Below are 19,317 nucleotides of genomic sequence, written 5' to 3'. Positions count from 1 at the left end.
CACACACACACAACACAGGTGTACACACACACACGTGTACACACACACAGTGTACAAACACACACACACAGTGTATACACACACACACACGTGTACACACACACGTGTACACACACACGTGTACACACAGCACAGGTGTACACACACACACGTGTACACACACGTGTACACACACACACACAGTGTATACACACACACACGTGTACACATACACACACAGGTGTCAACACGACACAGGTGTCAACACACAACACAGGTGTACACACACAGTGTACACACAACGTACACACACACGTGTACACACAGTGTACACACACACAGTGTACACACAACGTACACACAACGTACACACACACGTGTACACACACACAGTGTACACACACACACAGTGCACACACACACACACACAGTGTACACACACACACAACACAGGTGTACAGGTGAACTTGGCACGGGTTGCCGGGCGCACCTCTCCCCCGCTGACTCGCAAACCCGGAGCCTTGAGGCTGAGACCCGTAGGGTGGTGAGTGGTATGAGTGTGAGGGTGGTGTGGTGGGGGGTGGTGGTGGGGGGTGGTGGGGGGTGGTGGGGGGTGGTGGTGGGGGGTGGTGGTGGGGGGTGGTGGTGGGGGGTGGTGGTGGGGGGTGGTGGTGGTTGGTGGGCCATGGTGGTGGTGGGTGGGTGGGTGGTGGTTGGGTGGGTGGGTTGATGGTGGTGGTGGTTGGGTGGGTGGTGGGGGTGGGTGGGTGCTGGTGGTGGGTGGGTGCTGGTGGTGGGTGGGTTGATGGTGGTGGGTGGGTGGTGGTGGTGGGTGGGTGGTGGTGGGTGGGTTGATGGTGGTGGGTGGTGGTGGGTGGTTGGGTGCGTGGTCGGGTGATGGGTGGTGGTGGGTGGTGGTGGGTGGTGGTGGGTGGGTGGTGGTGGGTGGTTGGTGGTGGGTGGGTGGTGGTGGATGGGTGGTGGTGGATGGGTGGTGGTGGATGGGTTGATGGTGGTGGGTGGGTGGGTGGGTTGGGTGGGTGGGTGAGTTGATGGTGGTGGTGGGTAGGTGGGTGTGGGTGGTTGGGTGGTGGTGGTTGGGTTGGTGGTGGGTGGCTGGTTGGGTGGGTGGCTGGTGGTGGGTGGGTGGTTGGTGGTGGTGGGTGGTGGTGGTGGGTCGTGGAGGTGGGTCTTGGTGGTGGGTCGTGGTGGTGGGTCGTGGTGGGTGGGTGGGCTGATGGTGGTGGATGGTTGGTGGTGGGTGGGTGGTAGTGGATGGGTTGGTTGGTTGGGTGGGTGGGTGGGTTGGTTGGTTGGGTGGGTGGGTGGGTTGGTTGGGTGGGTGGTTGGTTGGATGGATGGGTGGGTGTTTGGGTGGGTGGTTGGTTGGGTGGTTGGTTGGTTGGGTGGGTGGGTTGGTTGGTTGGGTGGTTGGTTGGGTGGGTGGTTGGTTGGATGGATGGGTGGGTGTTTGGGTGGGTGGTTGGTTGGGTGGTTGGTTGGTTGGGTGGGTGGTTGGTTGGGTGGGTGGTTGGTTGGATGGATGGGTGGGTGTTTGGGTGGGTGTTTGGGTGGGTGGTTGGTTGGTTGGGTGGGTGGTTGGTTGGGTGGTTGGTTGGGTGGGTGGTTGGTTGGATGGATGGGTGGGTGTTTGGGTGGGTGGTTGGTTGGGTGGTTGGTTGGTTGGTTGGGTGGGTGGTTGGTTGGGTGGGTGGTTGGTTGGATGGATGGGTGGGTGTTTGGGTGGGTGGTTGGTTGGGTGGTTGGTTGGGTGGGTGGTGGTACTCATGCCCGAGGAACGAGGAAGCTGAGTTGAAGACGAGAACCCCCCTCCCCTCCCCTCCCTCCCCAACACGACGAGTCGTGAAGGAGTAACCCAACTCAGAGGCGAGAAGTCGATGAGGACGGCAGCGACGAGCGGACCTTCCATCATTTTCATTCTCCCATAGCCTCACTCACGCCGTCACCCTCCTCCCTACCCCGTCCTCCCCCAAGGCCCCCCTTTGATCCCCCCACAGTCTCTAGACAGACCCCCCCCCCCCCCCCCACTATTCACACACACACACAAACACACACAACCACACAACCTTCAACCATGGCTACCTATGGAACCCGATCACCTCCTGCGCCTTTTCTGCTCGTGGCGACGGCGGTGGTGATGCTGACGCTGGCGACGGTGAGACGATGGCGTTCGTGGGTTTGGGGGTTTCGGGATCTGTGGTTCAGGCTTTGGGGGTGTGCGTGTGCGCGTGTTTGTTGGTAGCGGTCAGCGCTGCGCTGCGCTACGAACCCGGCTTTGACCCGAGTTCGATTCCCGCTTGCGGACAACACCGGCAGTGACGATTATCTCAACCGGTCCTGGGTCTTGCCTAGGTCGACTCAGCCTCAAATGAGTACATGGGGCGGTGTGTGGTAAACATCGCCACTGGGGAGACAAAGGCGGCCGGGCGATGTGTTGGCCACCCACCCCCTCGTGTGCCACAGTGCCGGTAGCCTTCATAGGTGCTCGCTAACAGCACTTGCCCCAACAGTCTGTTACAGGCTACACGGGGGAGCTTTGTCTCTGTTGAACATCTTTCACATCCTCCGTAGCTACCAGCCGGTGCTCATCGAAGACGTGGGGATACGGGTCTGGAGGTCGTGATTTTTACGGTTGTGATTTAGGATTAACAAGATTCGGGGATCGGGGGGTTAAATATTTCAGGTTCGGAGACGAGGCTCCAGGGATGAGGTTAGCGGTTTGACGACAGGAAATCGGGGTTTTGGGGTCCAGGGATAGCGGTTCAATGTTATACGTTTAGGGCTAGGAGCTCAGGGTCAGGGGTTTCGGATATGTGGCCTCAGGGATGGGGGTGCAGTGGTTGGGGATAAGCGATACGGATTCAGGGTTATGGGTTCCATATTAGGGATTTAGCGATAATGACTAAAAGGGTTATGGGTTCAGAGATAGTGGTTCAGAGTTAGGGGTTGAGTGGTGAGAGTTTACGGATCATAGCGGCTCATGTATAGGCGTTCAATGTTTTAGGCATTCAAACATAACAGGCTAAAGGGACAAATGTTATGGATTTGCGTTCTGGGCGCCACGGTGGGCTCGGAGATGTTGACTACCTTGCCTGGTGTGCAGGAGGTCGTGGGTTCGATCTCGAACCTAACGCCTGCTGTATAATTGGAGTCTGCGTCTCTCTCTCACTCTCATCATCATCACGGTGGCTAGGAGATGTTGACTACCTCGCCTGGTATGCAGGAGGTCGTGGGTTCGGTCCCGACCCTGACGCCTGCTGTGTATTTGGAGTCTGCGTCTCTCTCTCACTCTCATCACGGTGGCTAGGAGATGTTGACTACCTCGCCTGGTGTACAGGAGGTCGTGGGTCCGGTCCCGACCCTGACGACGCCTGCTGCTGTATATTTGGAGTCTGCGTCTCTCTACCCCCCCCCCCGTCGCTGCATGGATTTTTTTTTTCCCAGGGCCCTCCGGTTTCACCCTCCACATTCGGAATCAACGTCACGCGGTTTAGACTATTCGGCTGCTCTAAATGTCCGCACGACGGCGATGAGCCACTTCGTTGAGCTATCATTCGTGATGGCCAGGCCTGCTTCTCAAGAAGAGCTCAGTGGGGCGTGGTAACATACAAAATATCAAGGGTTCACAGCTGTGGATCAAGTCGAGGTTAGGTGATTAGGTCGGGCTTACAGCGTCCGGTATTAAATCCTGGCAAGGATTCCACAGCCAGCATTTCCCCTCCGAGGTCAATAAACAGGAAGTACTTTTGTGGCCATTCAATTCGCGGGTGCCGCGATGGCGAGGAGATGCGATCTCTACTCTGTGGTTCTTTCGGTAAAGTCACGTAGGTAGAAAATAATAAAAATAAAAGGCGTTTCAAGACCATGGGAACCTCATTTGCCAGTAAAAAATATGATAATTGGTGTTTTACCCGTCTATCTGGCAACAAAACTGACACCTTTTTTTTGTTTGCATTATGACTGCAGGTATTGTGGTCTATGGAAACATGACTCCTTGTAAAAAAAAGGTATCAGTTTTGTTGCCAGATAGACGGGTAAAAAACCAATTATCACGTTTCAAGACGTTTCGGTCGCAACACAAGCGGCTGTCATGAGTTCGATCCCATTTAAAAATCAACGACACGCGTTTCGAGCATTTGGCTGCTACACATTTCCACGTGATGACGATGCCGATATAAGCCACTTCGTTGAGCTATCATTTGCGATAGCCAGCGTCACTTCTAAAAAAAGGATAGAACTACAATGCTTAGTTGAAGTCTTACACCTGGTGAAGTAAAGTGAAATATCTTCTTGGTTCTTTCGGTAAAGTTCACCTGACGACGGCTGCTTGCGTTGTGGCCGAAACGTCGTGAGAATTGTATTTTATTATGTTTTATTTTAATTATTTTATTATTTCCCTCCTACGTGATGCCTTTACCGAAAGAACCAAGAAGACGAATCCCTGCAGTCACGAAAGCTTTAAATCGAAATTTTAAGTGAAATAGTGAATTATAAAGGACAGACGTGCATAGGCCTCCGCTGGAGAGAGGCGGCGCTCTGACCTACACTTCCCCTACACTGCCCGGGCGTCGTGGGAGACGATCAAACAACGTCTTACGCAGGAGGCGTGAAGATGGTCAAAGATGGCCAAAAAAAGATTGTCAAAGGTCCATTCGGCGTACAGACGTTTCGAAAAACGGGCTAAACACGTTTTGTCTGTTTGTTTGTGTTTCTCCCTTGTGATGATGGGACTTTGTCAGATGATCTTTGAGATTTATCGGGGGCACGGGGTGACCAATGAGGTCTGAATTTGTCTGTAATAAGGTAGGGCGCTGATAAGGGGTTGACAGGTATGTAGTAGTGTAGTGTATAGTGTAGTGTATAGTGTAGTGTATAGTGTAGTGTATAGTGTAGTGTATAGTGTATAGTGTAGTGTATAGTGTAGTGTAGTGTGTAGTGCATAGTGTATAGTGTAGTGTATAGTGTAGTGTATAGTGTAGTGTATAGTGTAGTGTATAATGTAGTGCATAGTGTAGTGTATAGTGTAGTGTATAGTGTAGTGTATAGTGTAGTGTAGTGTGTAGTGTAGTGTGTAGTGTAGTGTATAGTGTAGTGTATAGTGTATAGTGTAGTGTAGTGTGTAGTGTAGTGTATAGTTCTAGATTTGAAGCTTTCGTGACTGTAAGTATTCATATTCTTAGGTTTTTTCGGTAAAGTCACGTAGGTACAGTGTAGTGTATAGTGTAGTGTATAGGATGAACGTTGAGATTTATCGGGGGCACGGGGTGAATAATACGGTCTGAATTTGTCTATAATAAGGTAGGGCACTGATAAGGGGTTGACAGGTATGTAGTAGTGTAGAGTGTAGTGTATAGTGTCATGTATAGCGTGGTGTGTAGTGTATAGAAGTGTATAGTAGTGTATAGTGTAGTGTATAGTGTAGTAGTGTGTAGTGTAGTGTATAGTAGTGTATAGTGTAGTAGTGTATAGTGTAGTGTATATCAGTGTATATTATTGTATAGTGTAGTGTATAGTGTAGTGTATAGTGTAGTGTGTAGTGTATAGTGTAGTGTATAGTGTAGTAGCGTGTAGTGTATAGTGTAGTGTATAGCGTAGTGTATAGTGTAGTGTATAGTGTAGTAGTGTAGTGTATATCAGTGTATATTATTGTATAGTGTAGTGTATCATGTAGTGTATAGTGTAGTGTGTAGTGTATAGTGTAGTGTATAGTGTAGTAGCGTGTAGTAGCGTGTAGTGTATAGTGTAGTGTATAGCGTAGTGTATAGTGTAGTGTATAGTGTAGTAGTGTGTAGTGTAGTGTATAGTAGTGTATAGTAGTGTATAGTGTAGTGTATAGTGTAGTCGTGTGTAGTGTAGTGTATAGTAGTGTATAGTGTAGTAGTGTATAGTGTAGTGTATATCAGTGTATAGTATTGTATAGTGTAGTGTATAGTGTAGTGTATAGTGTAGTGTGTAGTGTATAGTGTAGTGTATAGTGTAGTAGCGTGTAGTAGCGTGTAGTGTATAGTGTAGTGTATAGCGTCGTGTATAGTGTAGTGTATAGTGTAGTAGTGTGTAGTGTAGTGTATAGTAGTGTATAGTAGTGTATAGTGTAGTGTATAGTGTAGTAGTGTGTAGTGTAGTGTATAGTAGTGTATAGTGTAGTAGTGTATAGTGTAGTGTATAGCAGTGTATATTATTGTATAGTGTAGTGTATAGTGTAGTGTATAGTGTAGTGTGTAGTGTATAGTGTAGTGTATAGTGTCGTAGCGTGTAGTAGCGTGTAGTGTATAGTGTAGTGTATAGCGTCGTGTATAGTGTAGTGTATAGTGTAGTAGTGTGTAGTGTAGTGTATAGTAGTGTATAGTAGTGTATAGTGTAGTGTATAGTGTAGTAGTGTGTAGTGTAGTGTATAGTAGTGTATAGTGTAGTAGTGTATAGTGTAGTGTATAGCAGTGTATATTATTGTATAGTGTAGTGTATAGTGTAGTGTATAGTGTAGTGTGTAGTGTATAGTGTAGTGTATAGTGTAGTAGCGTGTAGTAGCGTGTAGTGTATAGTGTAGTGTATAGCGTAGTGTATAGTGTAGTGTATAGTGTAGTAGTGTGTAGTGTAGTGTATAGTAGTGTATAGCGTAGTGTATAGTGTAGTGTATAGTGTAGTGTATAGTGTAGTGTATAGTGTAGTAGTGTATAGGATGAACGTTGAGATTTATTTATACCCCCCACCTCTGATTGGCTCATGGTGATGACGTCATCTTGCAGGTGGATCTCTTTCACAATTCTGGCAAGTGTGCCCGTCGAAAGCTGGATGATGCAATCACCAGCGAGACGTCACAGGACTCACATTGTGAATGTTGTGGCTTTACGCTCCAACACAACGGTGGGCTGAAGTTGTAACCAATTGGCACGTTTCGTTGACGTGATGAAACATGACTGATTGGCTGAGTCAGGTGGTCGCGGATTTAATGACTTTACCGAAAGAACCAAAGAGTATGGATTCCTGCAGTCACGAAAACTTCAAATCTAGATTGACACATTTATATTTACGCGATCTAATAAAAAAAACGTATGATTAAGTTCAACAGACATACACTACACACCACTACTATACACTACTATCCTATACACTACACTACTATACACTACACTACTATACACTACGCCACTATACACTACACCACCATACACTACACTACTATATACTACACTACTATACACTACTATCCTATACACTACGCCACTATACACTACACTACTATACACTACACCACTATACACTACACTATACACTACACCACTATACACTACTATACACTACACTACACCCTGACTTACAGTATCCTGGAGTCTACAAATTGAGTTGCATTTGTGGTGATTGCTACATTGGAGAAACGAAACGTCATGTTTCTGATCGTCAGAGGTGTGGACTCGAGTCATGTGACTTGGACTCGAGTCAGACTCGAGTCATGAATTTGATGACTTGCGACTCGACTTGGACTTGCATAACAATGACTTTGTCCCACCTATGAGATGTGGACTCGAGTCATGTGACTTGGACTCGAGTCAGACTCGAGTCATGAATTTGATGACTTGCGACTCGACTTGGACTTGCATAACAATGACTTTGTCCCACCTCTGCTGATCGTGTCCGCGAGCACAAGTCAGATCTGAAACACGGCAGAACTGATTCTTCGGCCGTTGCCGATCATTGCTACAACTCTGTGGGCTCTCATGAAATTGTCTTTTCCGATACCAAGGTTCTCTGCAAACCTACTGGCTACCATCAAAGGTTTGTACACGAAGCCATACAAATATACAAACACAGACATAATTTCAACCGTGATGATGGGTACAAACTTAGTAATCACTGGAAAGATGTTATTAACCACGCAAAAAAGACTTAATTACACTTTTTGGACCATCTTATCTGACAGGCACTATTTTAATTTACTTCACCGAGTGTTAACATCCCCAGTGTTTAACAGTAATCTCTTCATTGTTCTTTGATCACCGCTCACCCTCCGTCCCGACACGTCTCCATTCATTGTGTTGAGCACTACGTGCAGTCTTTGATCACCGCTCACCCTCCGTCCCGACACGTTTCCATTCATTGTGTTGAGCACTACGTGATGTCTTTGATCACCGCTCACCCTCCGTCCCGACACGTCTCCAATCATTGTGTTGAGCACTACGTGCAGTCTTTGATCACCGCTCACCCTCCCTCCCGACACGTCTCCAATCATTGTGTTGAGCACTACGTGATGTCTTTGATCACCGCTCACCCTCCGTCCCGACACGTCTCCAATCATTGTGTTGAGCACTACGTGCAGTCTTTGATCACCGCTCCTCCTCCCTCCCGATACGTTTCCATTCATTGGCTACCACAGTCTGATAAGCTCTCCAAACCCCCCCCCCCTCTCCACCTCCCTTCAACTTGCTTATAAGGGATTACATCTTGAATCATTGCTTCACTTGATGCAGCTAATTCGGCTGTGACGGTCCCACCTGATGACGGAGACTTGTGTTGCCTCCGAAACGTCGTGATTTTTATTTTTATTTTGTTTTATTTTACTTTCATTAATTTTAATGTTTTACCTACGTGACTTTACCGAAAAAACCTAAGAATACACTACACCACTATACACTACACCACTATACACTACACCACCATACACTACACTATACACTACACCACCATACACTACACCACTATACACTACACAACTATACGCTACATTATACACTACGCCACTATACACTACACTACTATACACTACACTATACACTACACCACTATACACACTACACCACTATACACTACACTATACACTACACCACTATACACTACACCACTATGCACTACACCACTATACACTACACCACTTTACACTACACCAGTAAACTGCATTGAGAACTAATTTCTTTACAACTGCTTTTTGCGTTTCGTTTTTTGTCCTTCCAATCAGCACGATCGACTACGTACGGTGCGATAGAAATTCAACACACAGCGCACAGACGATCAACCTCACGACAATTGAGAGCCCGGTGTAGATCACAGCTTCGTTATACAAACAACCGCACGCACACAAACAAACCCCCCCCCCCATCACATTCAACTTGGTTCCGGACGTAGTGTTCCCTCTTCACACGGCGTCACAAAAAGTCAGACCCCCCCCCTCAAATATGACGTCACAAAGCTCTGCCCCCCCCCTCCGAAAAATAAAACATGCTTCAAATCGCTTTAAACTATTGTCATTGTAGTGCGTATTTAATGTGGCGCTGCACTCTGATGTTGTAGGAGAAAACATTTATTGAAAAGTCTATTTAATTAAGTAGAATGTCTATATTTATTTAAAGTTGCGCATTTCTCAAAACCCCCCCTCCCTCGTCACACATCGTCACAAATGTCTGACCTCCCTCCCCCCCTAGATGCGTGACGTAATTTATGGACGGCCCCCTAACTCCACCTCTTGACGATTCAAATGTCCCCTTGGCTGCCGTGGCAACGAACATTGACTCTCGCACGGCAGAGAGGGTGGAATAGTGCTCACCCATCTCATTGCGTGAGGCAAGGCCGTCATCTCCATCTACATATATAAAAATTAACCCGTAAAAACAAAGTTTTTCACTATAAATCCTTTATATGCGTGGCGGCTAGAGTCCTCTCGTCCTCTGGCTTGAGATGGCTGCCACCTATGGGTCAGATGATTGCATGGCAGCATTAAGCAATTGGTAATTAAATATAATATTTTTGTCCTAAAAAGTGTAAAATTTTGGAAAAAAAATTTCACGAACATTAATTGTCACGCACAACGAGTCTGTGTGGAAAATGTCAGCTCGATTGGATCACGGGAAGTGGGTTAAAAAACGACCGAAAGATTTGCACGGTCGTAAGCAAGCGCGCAAGTGAACTTAATATAAAGGATTTAATAAAAGGCAAAGTTCTGATTATGTGTATCTGTTCAAAATGTTGAGCGTACTTCCCGACATGCAACAAACTTGAAATTTGCCACGTGGGTACTTTCCAGACTGTACACCATGCAAAAATTATAAAAACACACTTTTTTTTTGGGGGGGGGGGGGGGGAGCTCAATCATGGATATCTGTTTTGCACGGCAAGTGAGCTGTGACGTCAGATCTGTCACGTGACCCGCGCATGTGGAAGCGTAACGCATTGCAGTGTAGTGGTTAGCGCGCCGCGCTACGAACCCGGCGACCCGAGTTCGATTCCCGCTCACGGCCACCACCGGTGACGATTATTTGAACCGGTCTTGGGCCCTCCCCTAGGTCGACTCAGCCTCAAACAAGTAACTGGTGTGGTGTGTGAACATCGCCACTGGGGAGACAAAGGCGGCCGGGCGTGGTGGATCCAAGTCCCGGGCAAACCCGGGTAGTTAAGCTAGTTATAATATATTTTGGGGACACACACACACATCCCTCCCCCAATTTTCAAATATGCTCAAAATGTCCCCCCCAATATATTGCTATAAAATAGATTTCTATTTATATGATTGCGGTTATGGTTGTACTTTATTAATCCCTAATCTCTGCCATTACATACAATGAAACAAGAAAAGGTTAAAAATTAAAAAACAGAGCAATATAATACACTATTAGACATTGTTGTTAAAAATAACAAAAAAGTCAATCCTATGTGTTCGTGAAATGTTTCATATTGTAGGCAGGAAATGGCATGAAATTCGTTTTAAAATTTAGATTTTTTTTGGGGGGGGGGGGGGGAATAAAAATGTATCGATGTGTTTTTTGGGTTAAATCGCAGCAGCAAGGCCGTAGCCATGGTGTAAACATTGAGGACGGCCGCTTGTGTTGCGATCGAAACGTCGTGATTTATTCTATTTTTAAATCCTTTATATTAAGTTCGCGTGTTTGCTTGCTTGCTTGCGTGCTTGCTTGCTTGCTTAGGACCGTGCAAATCTTTCGGTCGTTTTTTAACCCACTTCCCGTGATCTAATCGAGCTGACATTTTCCACACAGACTCGTTGTGCGTGACAATTATTGTTCGTGAAAAAAAATTCCCAAAATTTTACACTTTTTAGGCAAAAAAAAATTATTTTACATATATTCAAATAGAACGCATTCATGGCTTTGGCTGAACGTCAGAGTGTAAGAGCCCAGAGCGTAACCCCTCCACAGGCCGTGGTGGAGTAGCGCAGTTGGTAGCGCCCTTGCTTCCCATGCCAAAGGTCGCGGGATCGATCCCCGCGTCCTCCACAGGCGAATATATTTTTAAATCCTTTATATTAAGTTCGCTGCCACGCATATAAAGGATTTATAGTGAAAAACTTTGTTTTTACAGGTTATACTTATTTCTTTTCTACCTACGTGACTTTACCGAAAGAAACAAAGAGCATAGATTCCTGCTGTCACGAAAGCTTCAAATCAAGATTGAATGTCCCTGTTGCAACCATGTTCTGCAACTACCGACGGTTGCGTTAGTGTTTGAAGTTTGTTTCGTGTTCTTTTAGCCTCACGCCAATGTTTCGTCCCGCCTATCCAACGTAGCATTTACCAAAAGAGCAATTCACACCTTCACGTTGGTGACTTCGGCAGTTGATCTTTAGCACACCATACTAGTTTTTTTGTATTTCGCTTACCGTGCGAAATCTCACTCTTGATTATTTTTTCCACCAAAACTCTAGCGAGTTTGTCACTTACTCCCGCAATGTGTGGTATTTTGTTTAACAACTTGGTTACTTTCAGCATTATTGCTGTTCGATTTGGGTTTGGCATCCCCCCCCACCCAGTTAATTTGAGGATTATTGTAACTATATAATTGTAGAGCCTCTCGTCGCTCGGACTTTCACCATCTGACATTCTTTTTTTAGCCCGACGCGCCAGCGTCTTGATGAGAGAGGATTTCTGTGTGGTGTGATATTGTGACTCGGTGTTCACATAGGCGTCGGTGTGCGTCTTCCTTCGGTAAACGCCGGGCGTGTTGTTGTGCCGTTTGGGACGTCTTGTGTTTTGATTTAGTGTGCTGATCTTAAATGTGCATTGGAAAATGTTGACACTCCGACTGATGCTCCTGCTGTTGTGGAGTGACTCATGCAGCCAGCTATGGCTACAGGGTTTTGGTAGTACATGTTGTTTACGTTGTTTATTGTGAAAATTCGGTCACAGTTCCTATGACCTGCACTGTTTCATTGCTTTTATGGCTTTATTTTGGTGATTTTTGAAAAGTTTTTCGGTTTGGCCATGTTTGTTTGTTGTAGTACAGAGTTAGACTGATGGCCTAAATCTAAGTTGTCTTGTGGTAGTTGTTGTTCATATTCTTATTCTTAGGTTTTTTCGGTAGTTGTTGTTGTTTGACTTGCATCCCACTGGGATTTTTGCACACAGCGTTGGTGTACGGTGATTTTTCTGCAATATTTTGCTGTCTTTTCTTGCATTTTCTGTTTGCACATAGTCACTTTAAGATGTTTTCTTGTTCTTGTTCTTGTTTTTGTTTTTTTGTTTGTTGCGGTTGCACCCGATTCAAGAGCCGAATGGCTCACAGGGCTATACCTAATACATGAAACTTGAACTTGATGGCCAGAGGTGTTTACCCGGTGTGACTCGGAGGTCCATGAAAACGATTCGTGCGTCTGTGACACGACTGCCAGGGGCTATTCTCTAGGAGGCAACTGGATATGTTGCCACAACAACAGGACTTTCAAGTATCCATACTCTTTGGTTCTTTCGGTAAAGTCACCTAGGTGAAGAAAATATCATAAAATAAAAAAATAAAGAAGTGAAAACAACTACATTGATTCTAGATTTGAAGCTTTCATGACTGCAAGGAATCATATTCTTAGGTTTTTTCGGTAAAGTCAGGTAGGTCGTGGCTGTGACGGTTCCACCTGAACTACATTGAGTTGTTTTCACTTTTTTTATTTAGATTTTTTTTCTTTCGGTAAAGTCACGTAGGTGAAAAAAAAGTCAAAACAACTAAATTTTGTTGTTTTCACTTTTTTTATTTAGATTTTTTTCTTTCGGTAAAGTCACGTAGGTGAAAAAAAAGTCAAAACAACTAAATTTAGTTGTTTTCACGTTTTTATTTAGATTTTTTTTCTTTCGGTAAAGTCACGTAGGTGAAAAAAAAGTCAAAACAACTAAATTTAGTTGTTTTCACGTTTTTATTTAGATTTTTTTTCTTTCGGTAAAGTCACGTAGGTGAAAAAAAAGTCAAAACAACTAAATTTAGTTGTTTTCACGTTTTTATTTAGATTTTTTTTCTTTCGGTAAAGTCACGTAGGTGAAAAAAAAGTCAAAACAACTAAATTTAGTTGTTTTCACGTTTTTATTTAGATTTTTTTTCTTTCGGTAAAGTCACGTAGGTGAAAAAAAAGTCAAAACAACTAAATTTTGTTGTTTTCACGTTTTTATTTAGATTTTTTCTCTTTCGGTAAAGTCACGTAGGTGAAATAAAGTCAAAACAACTAAATTTAGTTGTTTTCACGTTTTTATTTAGATTTTTTTTCTTTCGGTAAAGTCACGTAGGTGAAAAAAAAGTCAAAACAACTAAATTTAGTTGTTTTCACGTTTTTATTTAGATTTTTTTTCTTTCGGTAAAGTCACGTAGGTGAAAAAAAAGTCAAAACAACTAAATTTAGTTGTTTTCACGTTTTTATTTAGATTTTTTTTCTTTCGGTAAAGTCACGGAGGTGAAAAAAAAGTCAAAACAACTAAATTTAGTTGTTTTCACGTTTTTATTTAGATTTTTTATTTCGGTAAAGTCACGTAGGTGAAAATAAGAACAAAATAAAAAGTTACAACAAATAAATTTAGTTGTTTTCACTTTTTTTCTTTTATTTTTATTTCATTTTTATTTTCACCTACGTGACTTTACCGAAAAAAAGTGAAAACAACTAAATTTTGTTGTTTTCACTTTTTTATTTAGATTTTTATTTTAACCTACTTGACTTTACCGAAAAAAAATTTAAAACTAAATTTAGTTCTATAAAAATAAAACAACTACATTTTGTTGTTTTCAATTTTTATTTATATTTTTATTGTAACTTTATTTTTATTCCATTTTTTATTATTATTTTCACCTACGTGTCTTTACCGAAAGAACCAAAGAGTATGGATCCTTGCAGTCACGAAAACTTCAAATCTAGAATTCAAGTATCTATCGCACACATTTAACATTCCACCAACGTTGCGCACCTGCTCTTGTGTATATATATGTATCTTCTTCTTGGTTCTTTCGGTAAAGTCACGTGACTTTACCGAAAGAACCAAGAAGATAAATCCCTGCAGTCACGAAAGCTTTAAATTAAAAAAAAAGTACTTTGTGGAAGGAAATCTAATTCACATTCACATTGTGCCGAAATTCATGAACGTGATTTTCTCTCCTTTAAAAAAAAAATACGCTTAGTAATATAATTATGAATTGTTGGGGATTATTATCCAATTTGTATATTATTTTTGTGTGATCGGGTCACGCAAACAGTTATTTATTTAACATAATCAACGATTTTTGGGTTTAGATCGCGTTATTTATAACATTACAGTAAGATTTGGTACAGTACACAAAATTCAACAACTAGTAACGTGCACTAAAGACGAATTACCTAAATTATCAACAGAAGGTGTATATCGGATTAATTGTGTATGTGGCAGATGCTATATTGGACAGACAGGGCGTAACGTTAGTGTAAGACTAAAAGAACACCAGAGAAATATTAAACTATCGCAAACACAACTGTCGGCAGTGGCAGAACATGCTTGCCAACAGGGACACTCAATTGATTTTGACAACGTTGAAGTGTTGTGTAAAACTAGTTACTACTGGCAAAGACTAATTAGAGAATCCATTGAGATTGAGAGAAACAGAAATAACTTTAATCGCTCAGACAGCTACAGGCTTAGTGCGGCCTGGAAGCGTATTATTAAATAAGATGCATTACAATTCCTTATAAGGGAAACAAGCACTAACTGATTATTAATGTAGCATAATCACAATAGAACACATTCCAAATGATTACTAATCTACAACTCGCATCGTAACAATAGCCTTATTACTAATCAAGTATATAATTACAATAACCCCCTCCTCAAATCTTTGCACCTGATGAGTTAATGAGTTAATGATGACGTCACCCTGCTGCTGCTCTATATAAGAACGGGAGACACAGCAGAGCCTCACCATTCTGGCGAATTGCCCGATGATGCTGGATGCAATTACCAGCGAAACGTCGTACTCAAATTGTAAATGCTGTGGTTTCACGCGTCAACACACCGGTGGGCTAAAGCAGTGAACTATTTGTCTTTTGTCAACGTGACACTTTTTTTACTGATTGGCCGTGTCGGGTGGTGGAGGGTTACGACACATTTATAAATAACGCGATCTAAACCCAAAAATCGTTGATTATGAACAATATTGGTCGCGAAAGCCTACGTGTTAAACTGAGTTATTTATTTAATTATGCTGCTGCCCTTGACCGAGCCAGGCGATGGACAGGGTGAGATGTTGTCTGCCTCGACTGGTATGCAGGAGGCGCGTAGGTTCGATCTCGACCGTGGTGCCTGCTGTTTATTTGGAGACTGCATTTTTCTCTCTCTCTCTTCCCCTTTGTGGTGGCGTGGATTTTTTTCCGGTTCCTCCAGTTAATCAACAGTTAGTTTAGATCATCATGGAATTTGTGTGCATGGCATCACGGTGGCTAGGAGATGTTAACCGGCTCGCCTGGTGTGCAGGAGGTCGTGGGTTGGATCCCGACCCTGACGATGCCTGCTGCTGTATATTTGGAGTCTGCGTGTCTCTCATCATCATCACGGTGGCTAGGAGATGTTGACTACCTCGCCTGGTGTGCAGGAGGTCGTGGGTTCGATCCCGACCCTGACGATGCCTGCTGCTGTATATTTGGAGTCTGCGTGTCTCTCTCATCATCATCACAACGGTTAGCAGATGTTGACTACCTCGCCTGGTGTGCAGGAGGTCGTGGGTTCGATCCCAACCCTGACGATGCCTGTAGCTGTATATTTGGAGTCTGCGTCTCTCTCATCATCATCATCACGGTGGCTAGGATATGTTAACTACCTCGCCTGGTGTGCAGGAGGTCGTGGGTTCTATCTCGACCCTGACGATGCCTGCTGCTGTATATTTGGAGCCTGCGTCTCTCTCTCTCTCCACAAGGTCGCGTGGAGTTCTCTCTGGGTCCTCTGGATTTTCCCCTCCACATTCAGAATCGACGTCACCGCGCGTTCAGTGCAGGGGTGACCAACGTGTAACGGACCCAGAGCCACAAAAGGTAGCCATGAGTTCGTCAACGTGTCAAAGTGGACATATATACGAGTGTGTGTGTGTAATATGTGTTAGCGGAGGAGCGACACTCACAACAACGAGCGGAGCGCCGGGTGGCTAAAGCACAGCAAGTTGGTACAGTAGGGGGCACAGGTGGTGGTGCATCAGCCAGTCATCTTGGTCATCTCGGTCAGTCGACCCGTGGCACCTGCTGGGTCTGCCCCGTGACCTGCCAGCTGGCGTTCGACACTTCACGTGGCCTCAAGGTGCACTTGGCCTGGCACAAGCGTCGTGGTGACGTCACCGCCACTTAGTGGCGAATGGCGGTTGTTGTTGTTGTATGTATTAGCAGTTTCTGGCTCAGCACGGGAGACATTCGTTATTTTTCGATTTAAAGCTTTCGTGACTGCAGGGATTCATCTTCTTGCAGCCGTCTTCACCTGAAGACGGCTGCTTGCGTTGTAGCCGAAACGTCGTGAGAATTATTTTATTTTATTATGTTTTATTTTTATTATTTTATTACTTCCCTTCTACGTGACTTTACCGAAAGAACCAAGAAGACATTCGTTATTCTTCGCCACTGTGGTAGCACTTGCTACGTAATGCCCCTTCCATAGAGCCGCATGTGGTGGATTGAAGAGCCGCGTGCTGCTTTCGGAAGACATCAGTTGGCCACGCCGTCGTCGCTTTCGAGCAGTTTGGCCGCTGCTACCCAATTCCCACACAGTGATCACAAGCCACGTCGTCGAGCTATCGCTTGCAAAGAGCTACGTAGCTCACGTGGGGCCTTGCACCTGTTTTAAATACAAAATGTGATCGGGTCAAGCAAATGCTAATTTCATAATCAACGTTTTTGGGTTTAGATCGCGTTATTTATAAATGTGTCGTAACCCTCCACCAGCCGACACGGCCAATCAGCAAAAAAGTGTCACGTTGACAAAAGACAAATAGTTCACTGCTTTAGCCCACCGGTGTGTTGAAGCGTTGATTATGAATAATATTGGTCGCGAAAGCCTACGTGTTAAACAAATGCTAGTTTGTTTACAAGAATAGGTTTTACCCTTTCTGGCAGTGAATCAAGTTTTGTTAAGGTGTTAAAACACCAAGCTGAAACCTTTAGCAAGAAATCATGTCTGCGTTAACCACACGTACTTGTGGTGAACATGCAAACAAACATGCTCTGGTAGTAAATGATGATGCATTGCCTTTAAAACGGATTGGTCCACACCAGAGAAAGCTTTCTTTAGAGCCGAGTCTCAAACAGCGTTAGACCCAGAGGTCAATGCCAAAAGGCGACCAGCACAAGGACGACGCCACTATCAGGACAATGAGAGCTCGGGGTGAGCAGCAAAATCATGGGACCTTCTTTGCCAGTACCAAACATGAGAATAGTTTTTTTCCCCTTTTTTCTGGCAACAAAACAGTCGTGTTAAGATGCTGAAACACCAGACTGAAAGCTTTCGCATGGAATCGTGTCTGCGTTAACCACATACACTTGTGGTCAGAATGCAAACAAAAAACATGCTCTAATAGTATGTGGTGCATTGTCTTTGAAACTGACTGGTCCACACCAGAGACAGCTTTCTTTAGAGCCGAGGCTCAAACGGTGTTAGACCATATGACAATGCCAAAAGGCGAACAGCACAAAGGCAATGCCACTATTAGGACATTGAGAGTTCGGGGTGAGCAGGTACATCATGGTTAAACCAATTTTTCTATTTTGATACTACTGTAATAATCTTTCTTGAGACGGCTTCGGGATCAGTCCTTTTATTTCCACTCCACAATACACTTCGCTCACTCACTCTCCGTTGCTGGCAGACAACGGAGAGAGGACAGACTTCGCACCAAGTCCCCACCGCGCACGTGGCACCCCCGAGCCCCGTCCGCGCGTGACCCTGCTCTTGTCAGTTTCCAGTCTGCTCCCGATCGTTCTCCCTCACTCTCTCTTAATACCTTCGTCACGTGGTCCCCCCAGCCAATCGTTCATGGACAGCTTCGACTATTCTCGATGGTTCCCTGTCAATCCCGGGACCACGCCCCTCATCCGGCTCCCCATTAGCTGGGGCCCCGAATGGCTAGGCCAATCACTCCTGATGCCATGTCGTGATCACGCCTGGGCCATGGTCCCTATCTTAACCCTTATTGGCTACAAGCAGGACCGGCAAGCCAATCCCCACGTGAACCCTCTATGGCTGTTATTGCACTACCATGATGGGTAATTTGTTTATTTAACTACGGTGCTCCCCTTGGCTCAGTTGGGCGATAGACAGGGCGAGATGTTAACTACCTCGCCTGGTATGCAGGACGTCGTGGCTGCGATCCCAACCGTGACGCTTGTTGTATCTTTCAAGTTTGCGTCTCTCTCTCTCTCTCCACGTTGTCGCGTGGATTTGTCTCCGGATCCTCTGGTTTTCCCCTCCACATTTAGAATCGAAGTCACACGGTAGGGATCTCCCATGCAGTGGGCTGTGATGTATGGTAGTAGTGGTGTATGTTTGTATGTATGTATGTATGGTGGACTTCTTTCGCACCGTACGTAGTCAAATCCAGGTTGATTCGGTAACAATGACAACGGTTTTATACCTTTTGTTTCGGACATTAATATTTGACTCGTGATATTTGATCACAAAAATTTAGTTTGGTCAACTACTCTGATTAACTACCCCTAAACCTAAGATCTTCCCCCGCCACCCCCGATTAGCAAACCTGCCAACCCCTTATCAGTGCCCTACCTTAATACAGACCAATTCAGACGTTATTGGTCACCCCGTGCCCCTTATACATCTCAACGTTCATTCTACAGAGTCCCATCACAAGGGAGAAACACAAACAAATAGAGACATTTTTATAAAAATGCTTTGCCCGTATTGAAGCGGCTTTACGCGTATAGACCTGAAAACTTAATTTCCATGTACAAGAATACGGGGTAAACTGTATGGGTTGACACGGTATGGATTAGCATTGTTAGCTATGTATGGTGCGAAAGAAGTCCAACATGCATCCATTAATACACAAATGCCCCTCACAAAAAATATAAACAACCCTAAAGCTGCGTTTAAAAAAGTTATATTTTCATGTTGCGGT

The 19,317-nt window shown here is 44.7% G+C and overlaps 1 protein-coding gene across 1 annotated transcript in view; it reads left to right on the top strand.

Annotated features, from left to right (window-relative positions):
- Positions 1–2,074: 2,074 nt before the first annotated feature.
- The window catches only part of LOC144948245 (receptor-type tyrosine-protein phosphatase beta-like), a 111,708-nt gene continuing 94,465 nt past the window's right edge, over positions 2,075–19,317 (top strand). Inside the window, exon 1 of the mRNA XM_078877669.1 lies at positions 2,075–2,155. Within this exon, the coding sequence (XP_078733795.1) occupies positions 2,075–2,155 (81 nt within the window). The remainder of the gene's footprint in view (positions 2,156–19,317) is intronic.

The sequence above is a fragment of the Lampetra fluviatilis genome, chromosome 48 (genome assembly GCF_964198595.1).
Source record: "Lampetra fluviatilis chromosome 48, kcLamFluv1.1, whole genome shotgun sequence".
NCBI lineage: Eukaryota > Metazoa > Chordata > Hyperoartia > Petromyzontiformes > Petromyzontidae > Lampetra > Lampetra fluviatilis.
The sequence above is the reverse complement of the archived record's forward strand: the minus strand, read 5'-3'. Positions and strand labels throughout refer to the sequence as shown.